This window comes from Macrotis lagotis, chromosome 4 (genome assembly GCF_037893015.1).
Source record: "Macrotis lagotis isolate mMagLag1 chromosome 4, bilby.v1.9.chrom.fasta, whole genome shotgun sequence".
Taxonomy (NCBI): Eukaryota; Metazoa; Chordata; class Mammalia; order Peramelemorphia; family Peramelidae; genus Macrotis; species Macrotis lagotis.
In genome coordinates this window covers 182,674,515-182,696,160 of record NC_133661.1, presented here as the reverse complement: position 1 = coordinate 182,696,160, position 21,646 = coordinate 182,674,515, and the positions used below count along the sequence as shown (strand labels likewise).

Below are 21,646 nucleotides of genomic sequence, written 5' to 3'. Positions count from 1 at the left end.
GAGGAACAAAGCCACCGTAAATATGCTTATGATGAGAAAACCTTGCACATCCAGCCTCTAACTCCCCCCACCACCACCACCAATTCCCTGCCCCGACTGTGGGCTCAGCCCCTGCAGATGGCAGCCTATACCACAAAAAGGCAACTTATTTTTTTTTCCCTGCTCTTTGCTGTAATTGGATTCATACTAAAGCAACCACGTCTCCATCAGAAAAGAAGGAGGGGGCAAGGGGAAGCGGCTGGAAAAGAAGGGAGGGACAAGAGTAGTGAGTGAGAGACAGAGAGAGAGAGAAGAGGGCTCCAGAGCGCGGAGAAAGCAGAAAAAGAACAAAAAACAAAAATCAAACAAAAACAAACAAATCCCAGGAATCCAAAAGAAGAAGCAGACAACCACTGCCACAGAACAAATCCCCAAACTCCAGCCTGCTCCTGCTACTGAAATCCAAGGGGGAAACAAGACAGAACAAAGGAGCCCAGAGAGAGAAGAGAAAGAGACACTAGGGGGGTCTGTGGGGGTAGGGGGTGCACAAGACTCAGAGTACCAACAGAGAGATTCCCCAAAGTTGCCCAGAATTGGGTGTGAGCCATGCTCTGTGGCCCTAGCCCCGACGGGAGCCTGCTTCTCTCTCTCCTCACTCTCAGCACAGCCCTCACCTCCCTCTGCTCCGCAGACAGCAGCTTTAGCCCTGAAGTAAGTGTGATTCTTCCTCCTTCCCCCTTCCTATCTGTCATGGGGGGACCATCCTCTTCATTTCTCAACAAGACAAGAAAAGGGGCTTGGATCTGCATGGGGGATTATTTCTTGGTGCCCGGGCTCCCTGGCTCCAGGGCTCTCTTCCCTCTGTTCCCTCTCCGTTTTCATCTCCTGCCTCCAAGTTGGTCAAACTTTTGTTTGCCTCCCAACTCCATGCTTAACTTTCCCATTTCTTTCTTTAGGAAAGCCATACATCTGGGGCAAAACTTTCCCCTCCAATCCCCCTGGGCCCTGAGCTCAGTTCTGGAACGGGTTGGGACTTTGATAAATATTTGGAGCCGGCTCAAACCCCCGCCGCTGTCCCCATTTCTTGTCATGTGCCGAGTTTGTTGTTTTTCCAACTTTCCACATCCCCAGCTTTCACTCGCACACCGCTCACACTGGAGCCAAGCTCCCTCCTTCCTTCCCTCCCTCCATCCCTCCTCTCCAGACTCATCTGCTCTGCTCATCCCGGCGCCACGGTGGGGGAGGGGGCAAGGGGGAAAGAGTTAATAGTTGGGAAGTCTGGCCCTGGAGGGAAAGGGAGAGATGTGCCTCCCATCTCCCCTCCTCTGGCTTTCCCTTCCCTTCCCTCCTCCCCTCCCCTTCCCTCTTCACTGACTTGCTCTCCAGCCCTTCTTCCTCAAGAGAACTGTTTCTGGGCCCTGGCGTCGAGGTCCACAGGGCGGTCACCCTGGCCTGGCCTGGCCCCACACCCAAGCTGGGGTTTCCATCCACACAAAGCTCCCCTTGTGAGCAAGGGGCTTTGCTGGAGCTGGGCTTAGGGACTGGGGCACTTCTCTACCACCACCACCCCCAGTCTTCTGGATATGGGGGAAGGGTGGCTTTTCTTTTTTTTTAATGTAAAAAGGGAAGCCAGGGAAAGGGTCCATGAAAGAGTAGAACTGGGTCTAAGCTGGCCGGAGAAGCCACCTTCACCAAGTTCTTTCCACTCTGAGTCCCAAAGAGGAAGACCCTCAACACATGTTTCTTCCTCCTTTGAGTTAGTCTACCCTGGTTCTTAGCCTTCTGTGGTCTCTCCTCCTTCCTCAGCTCCCCACCCCCAGCTGTCCCAGGCCCTGGGTCTCCAGGTCTACCAAAGGAAGCTGTGTGGGAGTTGTCTGTGGAGTTTTTTCCTCTCTCTGCTTTTTATTTTGGGGTGAAGGTGGGAGACAGATTTAACCAGTTTTTTATTTTGGGCCATCCCATCCCACTCAGATCTGCCATGGCAAAAGGCCTGGGTGCGGCAGGGAGGGGCTGGGTAGGGCAGTGGGGGAAAGGGAGGGGGAGAAGCCAGAGTCAGCCCCTTAGGCCCTGGGTAGTTGGGCAGCCTGAAAGCAGAGAAACATCTCCGAATGGGAAGAACAGACTCCCAGGAAGGGGGTAAACTTTTTGGTGATCTGTATCAACCATGAGACGAGACTCTGAATGGAAAAAAAAAAATGACTCCCTGATAAAGAGAAAAGTTGAGCCTGGGCCTGGAAGAGCTCAGTGATGCAAGGAGGAAAAATCCCTGCCCTGAGGCTGGTGGTAGAGCCAGGACTCTTTCTAGGTTGGCAATCTAGGGTCTGGAGTCCCAGCCTCTCTATGGAATGAAGATAACCTAGAACAAAAGAAGCTTGGGCATCTGTGGGATCTCCCCACTGCCAACTCCTGCCCAGCCTCCCCTCCTCTGGGGCCCTGGCCCAAGCCCTCTGAGGGGAGGGGTTGGGCAGCCCTGGCACTATGCTAAAGTGGGTCATAACTGGTTCCAGTGCCAGAGCCACCATCTGCTTCTGGGCCTCTGCTTGGGCCACTGAGGGGTGGAGAGAGAGAGGAAGGGAGTAGCAGGACCTAGGGGGCCTGGGCTTAGGGCCCACTCCAGGGTGGGAGATCCTCAGGCCATATTTCCAGGCCCCCACCCATGCCTCAGCAGTGGGAATCTAAACTAGGCAGGAAGATGGGAAGGAGCCTGTTGAACTTGGCTGCCACCAAGGCTAGGCCCCTGGGCTCACCCCCACCCATCCTCCCAAACTTTCTACTCCATATAAATTCAGAGATAGGGAGAATTTCAGAGACAGAGCCCTTAACTCCATAACTCCTGACCCTCTCTCCCTAAAGATTGCATGAAGAGTGTTAGGGAGCTTCAGGGAGCTGGAGCAAATTTCTCCCCTTCAGAAACCCTACCAAATCTTGAACTAGGGGCCTTTTTAGTCCTAACTCCATGGTTGACCTCTCTTCCCCTCAGTCTGTCTGGTACTTATCCTTTCCCCCACCCTCACCACAGACACAAGAGTCTGTGGTCTCTGCTTCATTCTGTGGTTCTTACCCCACTTGGCTTCCTGTCTCTATGAGAGAGGGGAGAGAGCTTGAAAGGCCTGGGAAGAGGGATCATGGGATCAAATAACTGGAAGGGACCTTAGAGGTCATCTGATCCAAACTCCAATTTTATAGATAAGAAATTTGAGACCTAGGGTAGCAAAGATACAGTTCAATACAATAATCATGAATTAAAAGCCTATCACATACTTCAAATTATACCTAATTGGGAAATGACAAAGTTTAAATAAGAGATAGTCCCAGTTCTTATAGAATTTAATTTGCATAGTTTCTCTAAGACTTTTTGAGAAGTCAGTATCTTACTCTTGGCCTCGGTTTTCTTCTCTAGAAAATGGATTGGAGGCAGGTTGGGTTAGGCTTACAAGATATGACTATTTATTGTCTGCTTGGTATTCTCAGAGGTGAGTGATTAATGTTTTCTGAAAGTATATTTTAAAATTTTATTGCTGCCCTCTTCTTTACTCATCCTACCAAGAATCCTCAGAGCCTCAAAAATCAGGATGACGACTTACTTCTATGCTCTCTTGACCTAGTTCTGGAGACAATTCTGAGACCTCTCTCCCCTTCCCCAGTCCTCTCATTTTGATTTAAAGCCAAGCTAGAACCTCAATGTTGCTGCTCCAAAAACAGTCATGTCTCCTTGTTAGGGGTAAAATGTCCTGGTCTTCCCCACAGGTAAAAACCAGGGATGATCTGGGGATGATGGGAGTTCCCTACATACTGGAGTACAGGCCCCAGCAGGCCTTCAACATATATTGTTAGGGGCAAACCTGGCCAGCTCAACACAGGTCAGGACAGGCCTGTGGCTCCCAGAAACCCAACATGCCTGAAATGGTTTTGCTCCAGCACTTAGGAGGTTAAGTTCTTCCCTCTTCTCTAACTGGAGGGACTCAACAAAAAGGGGGAAGGGGAATTCTGAAGAAATTGGTTTGTTTACAGCTTGGGTTCTACCTCCTATCAACCCTTGTAGAATGGCTTCCCAGAATCAATGTTGCAATGCCAATCCCTCTGGGCTCAGGTCCCCCGTCAGCTGCTCCTGAGTCACCCCTAGCCAACCCCATAATGTAAGATAGCACCCTTGTGCAAAACTTGGAGTGACCTAATTGCCACACGCACACTGAAGTCCCATCTGCAGCTAATAAATTTCTGTTCTTTTTGAGCCCCGATCTAAACTTCTGGTAACTCTTGAACCCTACTCCCTATCCTTTAAAAATGGAAAACTAGGGAAAGCATCTCCACTCATCCTTCTACCTTTTCTGAGCCCCCCCATAAATGAATTCAAATATATCTATACTCTATACTTCCAATTTTAATTTTCAGGCTCTGGGTACTATTACTTCATTGTTCCTACAATAAAGGCTGACTTTGTTAGAAATTGGACTTTTGCAATATGTGTGTTTTTTATTCAAACACCATTTTGTGGGGTTTTTTTTTTAGAAAAAACAACTACCCAGTCTTTATCATATGAACAATTCATAAAACATGGAGTCAAATACCATGAAACTCTCCTTTCTTTTCCTTATCTCATTAAGATGCTAAAAGTAATTTATAAGACTTTAAGATAAACCATTACCTTGAGGTCTGAAAGAACCTGGGTGGTATCTGGAACTGAGACATTTTGATAATTGGCTAGACATTATGTAACCTCAGTAACGCAGGTTTTTCTTGGGCAAGTCATTTCCTTTTCTTGAGCTTCAGGTTCCTCATCTGTAAAATGAAAAGGTTAGAATGGATGACCTCCAGTCTCTTGAAGGACTAAATCTGTCTGTCCTTTCTCCTTTTTACTCATCTTACTCTTTAGCTGGAGAGGGGAAGTACCAGTGAACCACACTGGATGCTGTAATCTTTAATCCTGTATGGTCTCCTTTTCTAGTCAAACATCCATCTCTTTGAAGACCTCTTTCTGCCACTTCTTGTGATAATTCTTCATTGGCTAAAGGTCACACTTGAATTCACATTGTTCTTTGAGTGACCTGAACTTTTAATTCTCTAGAGACTATAGTATTCCATGATTCACCACCATAGAACTATATATTGGAATTTAAAAAACCGGAATTTGTTTTAGGAAATCTAGAATCATTAAGAGCAATGTGTAAGTTCCCAAATACTACTTTATTCTCTTCCTCTATTCAATTTTGGGCACAAGAATGAAGATAAACTCTAATGGACTATAGATTTTGAGATGGAGGATGCCATCTCTAAGTTATCATCTTCTCTAAGGCCATTAAGTCCAGTCTCATCATTAAATGACTTGCCCAGGACACACAATTAATATGAGTGTGAGGTAGGATTTTAACCTAGATCTTTCTAATCCCAGGTACAGTGCCTTCTTCCCTATAACATGCAACCTCTCTTCATAACTAACAAATTTCGATAAATGTATATAGGTATAAGCTAAACTCTATAACTTCATTCTAAGCACTTGGTCTAAATTTATTGCTATACCAACTATGTTGTCATCATGACCTTACCCTATCCCTCTCCCCCAAACTATAACCTGCACACCTATGATCTCAATCCTTTCTCCCTATCTGTTTTATTACAAACCCTACTGGGTGCCCCAATAGGTCCATGAATATTAAAACCATGAGGCATGGGCAGCCTCTGCCCAAAGGGGGTTTCATGTTAAAACTTTTAAAAAACATCCTTTTTCAAGGCATCCTCCAAAGAGCTGGAAGGGACCTTCCAATTAGAGCTAATTCATTCATATTGACAAACCTCTTATTTTACAGTTGAGAAAATTGAAACCCAGAAATATAATATTGCTTGCTCAAGATCACACAGGTAGTAAGTAACAAAGACAGTTGTAGAGTCAACCCTTCCTACTGTTCCTCTTTACTGTTCCTCCTTCAGTGGATAGAGTGCTGAATTTAGGAAGACCTGAGTTCAAAACCTACCTCAGATACTTGCTAGCTATGTGATCCCGGGTAAGTGATTTAATCTCTCTCTACTTAAGTTTCCTCACCTGTAAAAAGGAGGGAGTTGGATTGACTCAGCATAAACTCTGAGATCCCTCCCAGCTCTAAATCCATGACCCTATGATGGATCACCCAAGGACCTTACCCAAACATCTCAATTTGCTAAGGAAATTGATTGAGAGGAAGAAAGACATCAGGAAAAATGACTTAGGAAAAGTCCTAAGATAGAATTGTGTGAATTTTTCAAGCACCCTCACCAAAGAGTACCAGCTCCTGTCCTATTCTGAGTTCCTGGCCAAGTCAAGTGGTTAGGCTCTGCCACAGAACAGAGTTAATACTTGTAATAGATGTATGTTCAGTCATTTTTCAGTCGTGTCCAACTCTGTGACCCAATTTGGGGTTTTCTTGGCAGAGATAGCTAAATGGCTTGCCATCTTCTTCTCCAGTTCATTTTACAGATGAGGAACTGAAGCAAACAAGGATAAGTGACTTGCCCAGGGTCACATAGCTAGTAAGTGTCTAAAGTCAGATTTGAACTAAGGAAAATGTCTTCCTGACTCCAGGCCCAGTATTGCAGTACTAACTAGTTTATCATAGATGTAGATCATAGAATTTTGAACTGAAAAGGACCTTAGAGATCATCCAAGCAAGATCACTGAGTCTCAGAACTGGAAGGACTGTCAGAGGTCATCTAAACCAAATGGTATTTGATAAGGAATTCCCTATGTAAAATTATCATCCATTCTTAGTTTAAGGAAACCCACTCCCAGGACTGCTCCCCCTAAGTTTAGATAGCTCTCATTATTTTGATTATGTCAAACCCAAGTCTATGGCACCCCACTGCTTCTAATTCTTGACCCTCTTGGGTCAAGAAGAACAGGTTTAATATGCTCTCCACTGATCAGGCTTTCAAATACTTGAAAAGTTCCATATCAATTTTATATTTCTCCTAAATCTAGTCTTCTCTAGGCTAAGTACCCTTATTTCTTCATTTCAACCGTATGTATGATCTTCAGTCTCTTCACCATTCTGGCAACCTAATCTAGGCCCATTACAAAATGTCAATACCTTCCCTAAAATAAAATAAAGTGGTGGCAATCACTTCCTTCATTCCAGACAATATGCTTCACAATGTAGTAAGTGTAGGATAACACTGTCTTAGCTGCCCTGTCAAACTGGTGACTGATATTGAGCTTTCAGTTCACTAAAACCCCCAGATCTTTTTTTCATGACTTATTATCTCATTATCACTTATTAATTCCAATTTTTTAAAAAATGTTTTATTGACATCTTATTTTCACATGAGTTATTTTCTCCTATAAACCCATTTCTCTAGCCATGAACTCTCACTTGATTTGCTTTTATTTGTTTTTTGATTAATACCTTAAAGTTCATTCAACATTCCATACTCATAACTCCTTTCTTCTCTACTAAAAAGAAAGATCATTCTCTATTTCTGAAGTTCATTTTTAAAATCCAGTTGAAAGCTTTAGATCCACCCTATTTCACCTTATTAAAACTGGCTGTTGTTTTAATGCATCACAGTCTCTTTAGATCCTTACTTTGTCTTCCATTGTGCACCTATCCCTGACAGCTTCATATTATCTACAAATCTGATGAGTTAATCTACCTTCAACCAAGCTAACTAGTTGAATGGTAAAGGATCAAGGACAGATCCCTGGGGCACTTCATTTGAGACTTCTCTCCAAGGTGACCTCAACTCACTAATCTATCTTTGGGTCCTATCATTCACTGAATTCCCGAATTGACCTATCATCTAAACTAGATCTCTCCATCTTGGATCCCCAAGGATATCTTGAGTGACTTTGTCAAATGCTTTGCTTCTGAAATCTCAGTATACTATGTTCAAATCCCCCATTTTACAAATGAGGAAACAGTCCCTAAGAAATTAAGTGATTTTCCCAAGAACAAATTCTACTTTTAGAAAGTAGAAAAGCCTTAATTTGAACCCAGGTCCTCACACTACTCTCACAGGACCAATATTAGAGATTTCTGTGTCTGTCTTCCCAGGAAAGAAAGCCTCCAAGATAGGCTAGCTCATACCTAACCTGGTCACTTGTCAGTCTTTCAAGAAAAGCAATCCTCTATCCAAAGGGGAAAATAGTCTACTTCATTAAAAAAGATTAAGGGAACCTAGGATGGAGGGTTATAGAACACTGAAAGGGTAGAGGGAAGAAGGCATCCTTGTTCCTTGCCTGACCCTCAGATAGCTTACTACTACTACTACTACTACTACTACTCCCTTCTCCCTTCCAGGCTTGGCTCCAGCAGTATGGCTATCTACCCCCTGGAGACCTGCGTACCCACACCCAGCGCTCTCCCCAGTCCCTCTCCACTGCTATTGCTGCCATGCAGAGGTTCTACGGGCTGCGTGTTACAGGCACTGCTGATGGAGACACCATGAAGTGAGTGCCAAATGCCAGCTTGGACCTGACCTGGTCCCCTGACTTCTCTACTGCTCCTCCCCACCCTCTACACCTCAATTAATAACTAACATTTACTGTGTACTAAATGTTTTACAATTATTATATGATTTGATCTTTACAATAACCCTGGGAGATTAATATTATTTTACAAATGAGGAAATTGAGGTAGACAGAGTTTAAATGACTTGCCCAGGGTCACACAGCTAATAAGTATCTGAAGTCAAACTTGAACTCAAGTATTTCTGACTCCAAGTCATGCTCTATCCATTGCACCACCTGACTGTCAATTAATCTAAGTTTAAATTAAATTAATCATTTAAATAAACAACATTTATTACCATGATCCAGACTATGTTAAGCAATAGAGATACACAAACAAAAGTTGAAAAAGTGCTTGAGGAGATTATATTCTCCTTATTTTCATCACCCATTTCTCACATACTGGGTATTCAGAAGCATTAGCTAGCTATCTGTCTTCTCTGGAATTGATCCTGCCTTTATGCAAACACTGACCTTGATCTCCTCCACACATGGACCCTGCCTTTCAACTCATCTCCAAAATATTTATTAAATAACAATTATATGCAAGGCATGGTGGCAGGCACCAACGATACAGATGAAAACTAAACAGTCCCTGCCCTCTTCCTTCCCCCACACAGATTCCCCATCTTTCCCCAACCATGGATCCCTCTCCCACATTGACCCTGACCCTCCCCCTCCCCCATCCTCAGGGCCATGAAGCGCCCCAGATGTGGTGTACCAGACAAGTTTGGTGCAGAAATCAAGGCCAACGTACGGAGGAAGCGCTATGCCATTCAGGGTCTAAAATGGCAACACAATGAGATCACATTTTGGTGAGTCCCAGGAAGGCACAGAGAGCATCTGCTTAAGGCTCAGACTTCCCCTCCTCAGTCACAGAAAAAGGAGCATCATCCCCTCCTTTAGCTCAAGATCAATGGGAGAGAAGGGGAATCAAGTACTCCTGGGAGGTTCTGGGATCTCTGAAACAATACTCATGGATGAACTATCCCAATCCTAGAAGGAAAAGACCCCATGTATTCAAGGAACAAGGGCAGATGGTACAGCCCAGATTTGAGGGGATTGGTGGAATGGAGAGAAGAGTTACAGGACTGGAGAATAGGGAGGGCTCTCTATACTCACCATTCTAATTATTATACTTCATGTCTTGTTCTCCCACTCTGGACTCCAGTATCCAGAATTATACACCCAAAGTAGGTGAATATGCCACATTTGAAGCTATCCGAAAAGCCTTCAAAGTGTGGGAGGGGGCAACACCTCTGCGATTCCGTGAGGTACCATATTCCTACATACAAGATGGTCATGAGAAGCAAGCGGACATCATGATCTTCTTTGCTGAGGGCTTTCATGGTGACAGCACACCCTTCGATGGAGAAGGTGGCTTCTTGGCTCATGCATACTTCCCTGGCCCTAATATTGGAGGAGACACTCACTTTGATTCAGCTGAGCCCTGGACTGTCCAAAATGAAGATCTCAATGGTGAGTGAAGTGGCCAGGTGTGTGTTTGTGTGTGTGTGTGTGTGTGTGTGTGTGTGTGTGAGAGAGAGAGAGAGAGAGAGAGAGAGAGAGAGAGAGAGAGAGAGAGAGGAGGGAGAGAGACAAGAGCGAGGGACTTAGGGAGATGAAACTAAGGAGATATTCTAGAGTTAACACCTAGAAGCACAGTATAAAGTTCTGGTATAAAGCAAAAGAGTATTGTCTCTTGAGAGTCAGAGGACCTCAGGTATATGAGAATAGAGTGGGAATGCCTTTCATATATGGTTTGGACCATCTGACTTCTGTGGTTCCTTACAACTCTCAAATTCCAGGGTTCTAGTTCAAATCCTCCCTATGACACCTTTGTAATTTAACCATCATCTAACCACCCAGGGTCTCAGTTTTCTCATTTGTAAAATGAGTAGATTGGTAAAGGTGAGCTCTGAAGTCTCTTCCAGCTCTTTATCTATGATCTTTTCCTTATCTCAAAGGGAAGCTACATTCTCAAACATAACTTGCTGTAAGAATTTTCTTTTTTGTCAAAGTCTGCGCACCTAATGTGCTATATTCACAGTTGATAGAAGACTGGCCTTGGAATCAGGAAGACTTTCTGCCTTGGACACATACGAGTTCTGTGATCACATGAGGTCAAGTCACTTGAGTCTGAAGTTTCAGAGGAACTTCTTTTTTTTTCCTTTAGTATTATTTTATTTTTTCCCAATTATATGTAAAAACAATTTTAACATTCATTTTTTAAAATACTGAGTTAAAATTCTCTCCTTCCCTTTCTTCCTGAGGTGGCAAGCAATTTGATAAAGATTTAGTCATGTTGTGAAAGAAAACAGACTAAAAAATATCACAAAAACTCAAGTGAAAACTAGTATGATTCAATATGTATCCAGACCCCATCAATTTTTTCTCTGGAGGTAGATAGCATTTTTCATCATGAATCTTTTGGAATTGTCTTGGATATTTATAGTGCTGAGAATAGCTAAGTCATTCACAGTTGATCAATGTATACAATATTGCTGTTACTATGTACAATGTTATCCTGGTTCTGCTCACTTTACTTTGTATCAATTCATGTAAATCTTTTTAGCTTTTTTCTGAAAGTCAGAGGCACTTCTAAAACTATAAGAAACAGATTTTGCCCATCTACCTGTGGAAGGAATCTCCCATACCAATGAAGTAATAAGTTCCCTGTTGTTCCCTCACCCCTCCACAGAACACCCAGTTCTTGGGAGAAGTTGCAGCACAAAAGATCAAGAAAGAGAGAGAGAACTCAGGAAACTTGATTAAGGCTTCTCCTAAAACTCCTCCTAAATTCCTAATATATGTGGATTATTGGTGCTTAGCTTGCTTTTGGACATGGCATCGTAAAAACTCAGAGCTGGAAAAGATCTTAGAGATCATTTAGTCTAATTCCTTCTTTTTACAGGAAAGGAAACTAAGTCCCAGAGAGGTTAAGTGACTTATCAAGGTCACTCAGATTTAATAGCAAAACTAGGTTTTGAAACCCAGCTCCATTACAGTATCCTCCAAAAGACTTTGGAGAATAATAATCTCCATGGTGGGGAATATCTTATTAACACCAGGAGAGTTGCATTTGTTTCTTCCTTGTTCTACCTTCCCCAGTGTGTGGGACAGGAACTGTTTAAATTTATGATGCAGTTAGACAAAAGAGCATAGAGCCCAGAGCCTGCCAGGTAGGTAAGGGGATAGTTATGGAGAATGGGGCAATAGAAAGAGAATACCCATATGACTGGACTTGCCTCTTTCAGGGAATGACATATTCCTGGTGGCTGTACATGAACTGGGTCATGCACTAGGTCTGGAGCATTCCAATGACCCCTCAGCCATCATGGCCCCCTTCTACCAGTGGATGGACACAGAGAACTTTGTACTTCCTGAGGATGACCGCCGGGGCATCCAACAACTCTATGGTGAGCATCCCAACCCTACACCCAGGCTCCCAAAGTCCCTCATGTGTCCTCTCTTGGACTTTGTTTTATTTCAACCCTTCACATGCTCAATTTCCTCTGACAGCTGATTATCATTAGAAGTAATAATTCCCATGCTTTAAAAAAAAAACTCATTGAGAGCAAGGAGTCTCTCTCTCTCTCTCTCTCTCTCTCTCTCTCTCTCTCTCTTTTGTATTCTGGTTGCCTAGCACAGAGCCTGGCAGACAGTAGGCACTGAGTAAATGCTTATTGAATTGAATTTAATTGAATACAGTTCAGAAGTCTCTTTTGGTCTCTTCATTTCCTCCCTCTCCATTCCCACACACACCCTTTGTCCTTCTTCACACTAACTCTCTTTCTAACCCTATCTGCCTCATCTTTGTACATTTTCTCACATCCAGTCTCTTCCCAGCTCTGCATGTCATATATCTCCCTTCTTCACACAGTTTCTTCATCTCCTCACAGCTAATCTGTCCTTTCCTCACATCACATCTCTCTCCAACTCCTCATACTCAGTCCCTCTCCATTTCCCTTATATACATTTGTTTTCATCTCCTCATTCCATATCTCTCCCGGCCACACACCCAGTCTCTTTCCATGTCTTCATTCTTCATTACCTGTCTTACCTTACCTTCTCATATCAGCATCTTTTTAATTCCAGAATCAAACTCTTCTATTTGTCATTTAAAGCTCTGTACAACTTGGTCTCTTCCTATTTTCCCAGTCTTTTTACACATTGCTCCCCACCACATACTGTGGTTCAGATATACTACTTACTGTTCCTTACCCATTGTACTCCAGTTCCCATCTCTGCCTTTGCCCTGGATATGCTTCCTGCCTGGAATGTTCCTCCCCTCCCCCCACTTCATATTCTTCTCTGGGAATCCTTCAATCTCCTTCAAGACTCAGTTCACATACCACCTTCTCACCTCCCCTCACCACCAGTTTCTTGTATCTTTTCCTCTAAGATTACTTTGTTTCTCTTTTCTATCTTATTTATACAATTATATACTTGTATTTGTGTATGTTATCTCCTCTGTTAGAAGTTCATAGTGGTCAAGGAGTGTTTCCTTTTTCCTCAGTATCCCCATCCCTTAGCTTTATAAAATGCATATTGATCAAATGATCTTCCTTCATCTCATCACAGCTCCTCAGAATCTGGATCTCCTTTCCTTTCCTTACACCCAGTCTCTCACCATCTTTTCATTCCCTTGTCTCCTGTCCTGATGTGTTCTCTCAATTTCTTCCTGCTTGGTCTCTCTCCATCTCCCCATATCCTATCTCCATTTCCTCACACTCCATTTCTGCCCCACTAGAACTTATTCTCTCTTTTCCTTGAGGAGTTCTCTGTCCTTATGTAATGCCCTTTCTCAACTAAGCCCACGTCTGATGTGCACCTGTTCTTGGTCCCAGGGAGTAAGTTTGCATCCCCCACCAAGAATCCTTCACAACCCAGGACCACTTCCAGGCCCTCTGTACCAGGCAAGCCCAAAAACCCCACCTATGGACCCAACATCTGTGATGGGAACTTTGACACAGTGGCTGTGCTTCGGGGGGAAATGTTTGTCTTCAAGGTAAGGGGAAGCAAGAATAAATCTGAAGGGGTTGGAGAACTAAGAATTTGAGGAAATAAGAGATTCTGACATTGTGGGAGGAGGCTTAAAAAGGAGTATAGAATAGCTCAATGACTAAAATTTATTGAGGTAGTGACAGTGATAAGGTGGGTGAAGCAGATTCAGATTTCATCTCCTCTGCCTCCCTTTGCCCCCTTCAGGAACGGTGGTTCTGGCGAGTTCGGAATAACCAGGTAATGGATGGGTACCCAATGCCCATAGGACAGTTCTGGAGGGGCCTACCTGCTTCTATCAACACGGCCTATGAAAGAAAGGATGGCAAATTTGTCTTCTTCAAAGGTAACCAGGCAACCAGTCATTTGACTTTTCTAAGGGTCCTGGGGTAGAAGAGACATCTTCATTGGAAGAACAGATTTATCAATGAATCTGTGGGACTCTGAGACCTGAAATGATTGCAAATTTCCTTCCTGCTTTCCTCCCCAAAGGAGACAAACACTGGGTATTTGATGAGGCCTCCCTGGAGCCTGGCTACCCCAAGCATATCAAAGAGCTGGGACGAGGCCTACCCACTGACAAGATTGATGCAGCACTTTTCTGGATGCCCAGTGGAAAGACTTACTTCTTCCGGGGAAACAAGTGAGGAACCTACTCTCCACCCCCAAAAACTTCTACCTCAGGCACCCAGGTTCTCTCCCAGAGAAAGGCACACTCCTAGTCCTGCAGAGATCTTCCCCACACAAAAGGACTGGCCATCTGCTGTTGCCTAGCAACATCAGCCAAAATCAGGTGCTGAATCCAATCAGTGGGATGTGACCCGGTCATCATTTCAGACCTGGTCATTTGGTGCTTTCTGCCCACAGCACCCCCTCCCTCTCTCTACCCAACACCCCCCCCCCCCAGCTGCACCCAGGCTGTCTGGCCTCCTCTGGCCAAACTCTATGATTAAAGGCTGGTGGTGGTTCATCTGAAGGCTAATCATGGGTACTGTAGGAGGCCCAGTCCCTCCCCTTTCCCCATTGCAGCAGTCCCTCATTATCAAGAAGGCAATCCCTATACCCAACATCCAAAGCTATAAGGAAGGAAGAGATGACTGGGACCCTGCCCCAAAGGCACTGAAATTTAAAGAGGAATGATCATATTTGCCTTCCTTCAGCAGCACAGAAATCATTGAGCTTAGCACCTAGTTAGGAAAAATAATTACAGTAGGAAGCAACCAAACAGTCCAATTCCCTTGCTTACTCACTGCAGCCACGTTCCAAGGGAAGTTTTGGCTAGCTCTACCCTGTAATCAACCTTGAAATTATCTGGGGTCTCCATCTCCCCATTTTAGGACATTTTCCTGAGAGAATGTCTCTCCAAGGGACTCCCGATGGCAACTGAATTTGCTTTAAAATGTCAATTTAGATATATGGGGATCTCACTTGCTCTAAACATCAACATTACTAGACTCAGAGGCAACAGAAAACTATTAGTCTTGGAATTAGGAAAAACTGGGTTTGAATCCTGCCTCAGATACTTTTACTAGCTGTAAAATTTACTAGCTGGGGAAAATCACTTAACCTCCCTCTCAAACTCAGTTTCTTCATCTGTAAAGTAAGAATAATAATAGCACCATCAAGGTTTTTGTAAGGTTCAGAGAAGACACACTGCAAACCCTAAAGCATGATATAAATGCTACCTATTCTTACTTGCTACAGTTTTTGACTGATCCCTTTTCCTGCTCTCCCTCAGGTACTACCGATTCAATGAGGAATTCAGAGCAGTGGACAGCGAGTATCCCAAAGATATCAAAGTCTGGGAAGGAATCCCTGAATCCCCCAGGGGATCATTCATGGGCAGTGATGAAGGTGAGAGACCGAGGAACTAGCCCAGTCAGTCAGTCAGTCAGTCATTATTTTCAGGCCTTTGTTTCCTTATCTGTAAATTAATAGGATTGGGTTAGAGGATCTCTCTAAAGTTTGCTTCTAGCTCTAAATCTTAGAGTTGTAAAACAAGAAGGGTGGGAAGTGAGGAAAGAAAAATGAGAGATCCAGGAAGGACAGGAAGGAAGGAGACTGTGCAATGACAACAATGTGTCCATCTCAAACTAATGGAGCATTCTTTTATCTCTTCCTCTCCTGGGGATTTTTCCTCTTTCTTGGAGTTCCTCTGTCTTCCTCTACTCTCCCCAACCCTCTTCTCCTTTTTCCTTCCTCCTACTCTTTTGTCCCTTCCCATAGCTTTCACCTATTTCTATAAGGGGAACAAATACTGGAAATTCAATAACCAGAAGCTGAAAGTGGAGCCAGGCTACCCCAAATCAGCACTTCGAGACTGGATGGGTTGCCCCTCTGGGGGCCGGCCTGATGAGACAGAGGAAGAGACTGAAGTCATTATCATTGAAGTGGATGAGGAAGGCAGTGGTTCAGTGAATGCAGCTGCTGTGGTACTCCCCATTCTCCTGCTCCTCTGTGTCATTGCTGTCGGCCTGGCTGTCTTCTTCTTCAAACGCCATGGAACCCCTAAGAAGCTGCTCTACTGCCAGCGTTCTCTGCTGGACAAGGTCTGACCCTCCCAATAGGCCGGGGGGCTGGCACCCCTCCCCTACCCACTCCCATCACACAGACTTTGCCTCTGGGGGCCAGGGGCTGCAGGTGTGGGGGGGAGGGATGATCCCATATTTCCTCATGGTCTCCTTGATGCCCCACAACCCTCCTTCTCCCCTTTACCCCCTAATCCCTTTCCCTGTACCTTCCCCCCTCTCTATTCCCCTCACTTCATCACTATACAGGTCCCTAGGGTACTGAGCAGCAGTAGCATCATAGAGGTCTCCTGTCTCCCTCTGGGAGCTCTCCTACTTGGTGCCATCCCCTCCTCTGCTGGTCATTCTGGGGGCTCTGCACTTGAAGGCTAGGACTCTCTGACCTCCCTGGTGAAGGTCAACGTCTGGGTCACCTGTTCCTTTTCCTTCCCTGGTCATACCTTGCACCTCTGAACTTTAACCTCAGGCTGCATGCTTCCAGCCCCACAGCCCCCAGGTCTGCCTAGTTGGCAGCCTTTCACCAACTTTTTTGGCTAAAATGAACCTAAGTAAGGGAAGATGAGAAGGCCCTAAGGGAATCTGCAGAGGTAGAGATAATGGGGTTGTATGGGACAGAGTATTTTATTCCAGGATTGCCCAACCCAAACCTTGGGGTTAGAACCTAGACAAAGGAAAGTAGGGTGGCTATTTTGCTTTCAGCATTGCTAGGTCTTTCCATCTCCCTCCCTAAGAGAAGCAACTGTTTCTTTCCTACTCACTTCCAAGGACTTTCTTTGCAAGGCAAAAAAGCTTGAACCTTTAAGTAATAAACCTAGCAGGGGAAAATTTCTTAGCTGCCCCACTTACCGTCTCCCCAGCTTTGTCCCTGCTGAGTCCCTTTCCAAACTTTAACCTTGGATTTGGGAAACCAAGGTTGGAAGAGCCATAGTGTTGCTACTGAGGATAGGAATGGGACCAAAGAGAGAGGGAAGAGTCATGGAAACTCAGGGGTGTAGCTAAATAGAGAAAGAAGAGACTGGGAAAAGGATCTGTGGTCCAGTGATGGAGGTGGAGAGACTTAACAATAGAAGCAAGAGCCACATGGATGAGGAGTGGAGCTGGGGCTGGGACCCAGGGGCAGGATTTGGGAAAAGGGAACAGTAGATTCAGAGAATATAAAGATGAATAAACCAAACCAAAAGACTCAATTGTAGCTAGTGCCAAAGGTGGGGCTGGAACTGACTAGTGAGGAGTTCTATGATGGGATAAGATGGGGCAGGGGGCATTTATGAAGGCTAGAGAAAGGGGTTGGTTTAGAGACAAGAGAGACTTTTTTTTAAATTAGTCCCCACAACTTAAGCATGTGAGCAGGACCCCAAGGAAAGCCAGGGGAAGAGGAATGAGGACTAATAGAGGATGATATCTCTTAGAGATTGTAAGAATGTCCTGAACCTAGATGGAACACAGTGCCCAGTGGTCTAGAGACTGGTTTACCAGGCTCTGACCTTAAATGGTTGGGACAAACCTTGGTCATTATGAGAAGAGCAGAGCAACCTCAGAGTCCCCTGTAAAGCTAGAAGTGAGGGCTGGGACTTAACTCTCAGCTGTGGGTGTTTTCCTACCTTCATGTCCATGGCCCCTCTCACACCTTACCCCCTTTGTCCCAGACCTCCCTTCCCCTTTCCCCATCCAATTTGTCCATTTCCAAACTCCTTCAGCCACCAGAAGGTGGATATGGTACTGGGGGGACTTGGGAGAGGGAGGAACCTTGTGGGGAAGGGGAAAGGGAGAGAGAGGGGAGGGGGTAGAGGGAGATGGGGTGCACATCATGGGGATGGGGTGAACGGTGCTGGCAATTCGGCTAAATTTCTGTTTCTTGTTCGTTTTTTTGTTTTTTAATGTATATTTTATTATAATTATTATATGACTCCATTAAAATAGTTCCTTTTTGTTAACAGAGGGTATGGGAAATCGAGGGTGGGGGTGGGGGTGGGAAGGAGGGAATTTTAACCCCAGGAACCTGCAGGGCGGGTCTGGGTCAGTCCCCTCTGAGGAGAACATTTTTTTTTAAATCCTTCAATGTTTTCACAAAGAATAAAAGTGTTTCACATTCTCCAAATGATTACTGCTCTCTCTAGGGGTGGCTGGGATTTGGATGTTCATGTGGCAAGGAAAAGGGTGTGGGGAGGGAAGATTGAAGGGGAAATTAGCTCCATGATGTTGTTGAAAGAGCTCTGGTTTTGAAAAAAACTTCCACTAAATAACTGTGTGACCCTGGACAAGTCGCTTCACCTTTAGGAGTCTTAACTTCCACTAATGTCCTTTCATGACATAATGGACAGAATAAAATGGACAGAACTTAGAGACAGAAAGACTTCAATTTGAATCCTACACTTAATTCTCTGAACCTGTTTCCTCATCTGTTCAATGAGGATAGTATTGTCTAGGTAGTAGCTGGGTTGTTGTGAGACCCAAATGAGATAATATATATAAAATGCTTTGCAGATCCTAAAGGGCTATATAAATACTAGCTATTATTATTCCAACTCTGAATCCTATGGTGTTATGGGAGGAGAGAATGAGAGGTGCATAAAGTGGAGAATTTTACCTTCTGCTTCTGGAGAGTTGGATACTCTTCATAAGAGGATATGACAATTCTCAGAATCCAATCCTGAGGGAATCAGAAGACAGATTCCTAGGGATAATGACAAGGCTACTTTTTCATTCTCCTAACGCAATGCAGGGTAGAGAATGAACCACAATGAATGAGAGGCTGAGACAAATCAGAAGGCCCCCTTGACAAGAGGAAGTGGTCAAGCTAGTGACATCTAGGAAAGACTTCCAAAATTTTCCTGACTTGTCCATGTGATCTAGCCATCAATTCTCATTTCCCTTTTTATCTTGAGCAAACTGGGAGGTTTCCAAGCTTCTCCTAAGCCTTATGAGATACAATCCCAGGTTAGTTCACCCAAAGTCTTCTAAGCACTGTTCACCACTCAGGCTCAAGAGCCCAAAACTCAAGAAGGAGGGAGAGTCAAATAACTACCTTGGGGCAGAAGTTAGACCTCAGTGGGGGTATTCTGCATGAACTGGAATCAATTGAACAGGAGGCTTGCCACTCCAACCCAGGGGAGGGTTATTCAGTCAAAAAACAGGTGCCAGGTATCTCAAGTGCTGAGAATCCAAAGGCATGGAAAATGACTTAAAATTAACTAAGGTACATTTAAGAGAGACAGACAGACAAATGGAGGGAATGGAAATTAACCTCAGAGGGAAAGCAATAGCAGGAGATGGGGGTTGGGGGGGGTCCAGAAAAAGACCTCCTGCAGAAAGTAGGATTTGAGCTGAGTCTTGAAGGAGGCCAGGGAAACCAGGAGGTAGAGGTGAAGAAGGAAACAATTCCAGACATGGGAACAGCCAGTGCCAAAGTTAGAAGGTTGGGGTGGTTAAAAAAGAATTGTGCACAATAAAAAGTGATTAATCAAAATCTTCTCCTTTCCAACAAAGAGAATCCCATAGAAGGGGGCTCCAAATCACAGTCCCTCCCTCCCTTCCTAGCCTACCACAGGAACAGGCTTTTTTTTATTGTCCTGTGGGTCCATCCCACCAGGAAGATGAGCATAGTCAGCTCACAGTTCATTTGGACAGGAAAAACTCAATGCTGAGTCAGCCCAGCTGGGTAAGGATAACCTCTTCCCTTGGTGTAGTCAGTCTAATCCTTGGCTTGTGGGAGGGGGAAAGGAAGAGAAAGGCCAATGTATGCTCCCACATTGGCATTTCTGACCCAGACCCTTGAAGTGCACTCCAATCCACCCAGGGTGCCCTGGGTGCCCTGGGCTCTTCTGCTCCCCATCATCCAACCTCTCTGGGCTCTCAGATTCCACTTCTCCTCTAGTCTCCTCTAGTCCAGACAGTTTATCCAGCTGCTCTGCAGAGCTGGGTTGGTCTGATTGCTTTGGCAGAAGGGGTCTCCCACCTTCCTGCCAACCAGGAACCCTGACCCTATGCCCGGCCCCCTGCCTTTCCCCTGCCAACAGCTGTTTGGAATGCTGCCCCTGCCTGGGTAGGGCCAGAATCTCTCATCAGAGACATCCTGCCCCTCTCATCTAAGGGAATTCAGTGGGGGAGGGGATCCTGAATGACCTGATTTGGGCCTGGATCGGGAACCTCCAAAGGTAGCAAGGGAGTTCGTGTGGCATGGAGCTCAAAGACAAGCTCATGGCCCCTTTGTGTGTGTGGTGCACATATGGAGGCAATTACAGATGTTCTCTAGTGGGAGTTCTGCAAAACACAGCTGGAGCCAGTGAAAGAGAATGGTGGAGCCTAGAGGGAGGGGGGCAGCCAAGGGAAAAGAGGAGGGGAGCCCAGGGCTCCTGCTGCTGGAGTGCGGTTTCCCCATCACGAGGAAAATTATTTGGAGCTGATTCTGCAATCACAAGATGCTCTCAGCAGCCAAGTGGGAAAGATGGGGCAGACAGAAAAAAAAAAAAGAGGGGGAACGAGGTGAGGGTGGCTTCAATTCAAAAGCACAACAGTATCAGAGAGGATCCACAGACTCATCTCACCCCACACCACTTGTGCTGTATCACAGTGGGGCTTGGGAAGCCCCAATTCTGCCCCTTTGAGGAAACAGAAATTTGGAGTTGAGTCCCCCACACCCACCCCCCCACCCCCAGTTGGGTTCGGCCAGAGCAGTAGAGGGGAAGGACAAGGGTAATCTATGGAAGAAGAGGAAGAGGAAAGAAAAAGCTAAGGGATGAGAGCACAGCCACCTAGACCCACTTGGATCTTTCCCTGACCCAACTCATCCAGCCAGGCCTGACCCACTTTTTCCTATTCCAAGTTCCTTTATTCGAAAGCAATATCATGTGAGAAAGAGCAAGGCTGAAAGTGGGAGAGAGATGGAAAATGGTGACTGGGGTGGGGGGGTAGCACAAGGATATCCACAAGAGGGTAGGGTATCCTTCCTCCCCCACCCCCTCCACTTAATGGTAAGGGGGAGGTGGGGACTCCCCTGTCATCTCTCCTCTCCTCCAGAGACTCCTGTGGCCAGCTAGGCTCCCCGCCTGCAGGGCTGCCAGCCAGGCGCTGGGTCAGCGGGATGGGGAGGGAAGAGCTGAACCAAGCCCAGTCATCGAAGGGAGGGAACCCTATGGCTGACTTCCCCTCCTCCCTTTGGGTCAGCCACCTCTGCTCCTCCCTTTCACTTCCCCCTTCCCTAGGTCTCCCCTCTTCCTTATCATTCCCAATCAGAAACTTTTCTGATTCTGGGTGAGAGTTTCTCCCTACCTATACCTCTAATAATGCAAGTCCCCACCTTTTCTACAACTTATAGTCCCAGAAAGTTGCTTGGGGAACTAAAAGTTAAATCACTTGCACATGGTCACACAAGCAATATAGGTCAGAGGTGGTCATTGTGTCATCATGACTCCCAGGACAACTCTCTAACCACTATGCAATACTGCCTCTCATGGGCCTGTGTAGATGCAAAGTTCGGGCTCTTCAGGTTTCAATGTCTATAGATCTTGGTATGAATTTCTCCATGGAATACTTTGTAAGTGCCAGTATATGTAAGGATGCATATGAATTATATCTGTTTGTTTGGCATTGAGAGGATCCACTTCCCTTTAGGGTCCATCCCAACTCTCCACTCAAATAAAAATGCTCAAGATTAGGAAGG

At 45.2% G+C, this 21,646-nt stretch overlaps 1 protein-coding gene across 1 annotated transcript; it reads left to right on the top strand.

Annotated features, from left to right (window-relative positions):
- The first annotated feature begins 224 nt into the window (after positions 1 to 224).
- On the top strand, positions 225 to 17,755 carry MMP14 (matrix metallopeptidase 14). The gene is made up of 10 exons (XM_074234899.1): positions 225 to 690; positions 8,247 to 8,395; positions 9,148 to 9,270; positions 9,627 to 9,934; positions 11,713 to 11,874; positions 13,306 to 13,466; positions 13,667 to 13,805; positions 13,952 to 14,102; positions 15,198 to 15,313; positions 15,686 to 17,755. The coding sequence occupies exons 1-10, from the start codon at positions 586 to 588 to the stop codon at positions 16,012 to 16,014; spliced, it is 1,743 nt and encodes a 580-aa protein (XP_074091000.1). The 5' UTR covers positions 225 to 585; the 3' UTR covers positions 16,015 to 17,755.
- Positions 17,756 to 21,646: the final 3,891 nt, after the last annotated feature.

Excerpts from the sequence above, each read along its gene's own strand:
- MMP14 (XM_074234899.1), top strand. The coding sequence starts at position 586 with ATGCTCTGTGGCCCTAGCCCCGACGGGAGCCTGCTTCTCTCTCTCCTC. Across the intron at positions 9,271-9,626 it reads CACAATGAGATCACATTTTG|TATCCAGAATTATACACCCA; the intron begins GTGAGTCCCAGG and ends TCTGGACTCCAG. Across the intron at positions 11,875-13,305 it reads GGGCATCCAACAACTCTATG|GGAGTAAGTTTGCATCCCCC; the intron begins GTGAGCATCCCA and ends TCTTGGTCCCAG.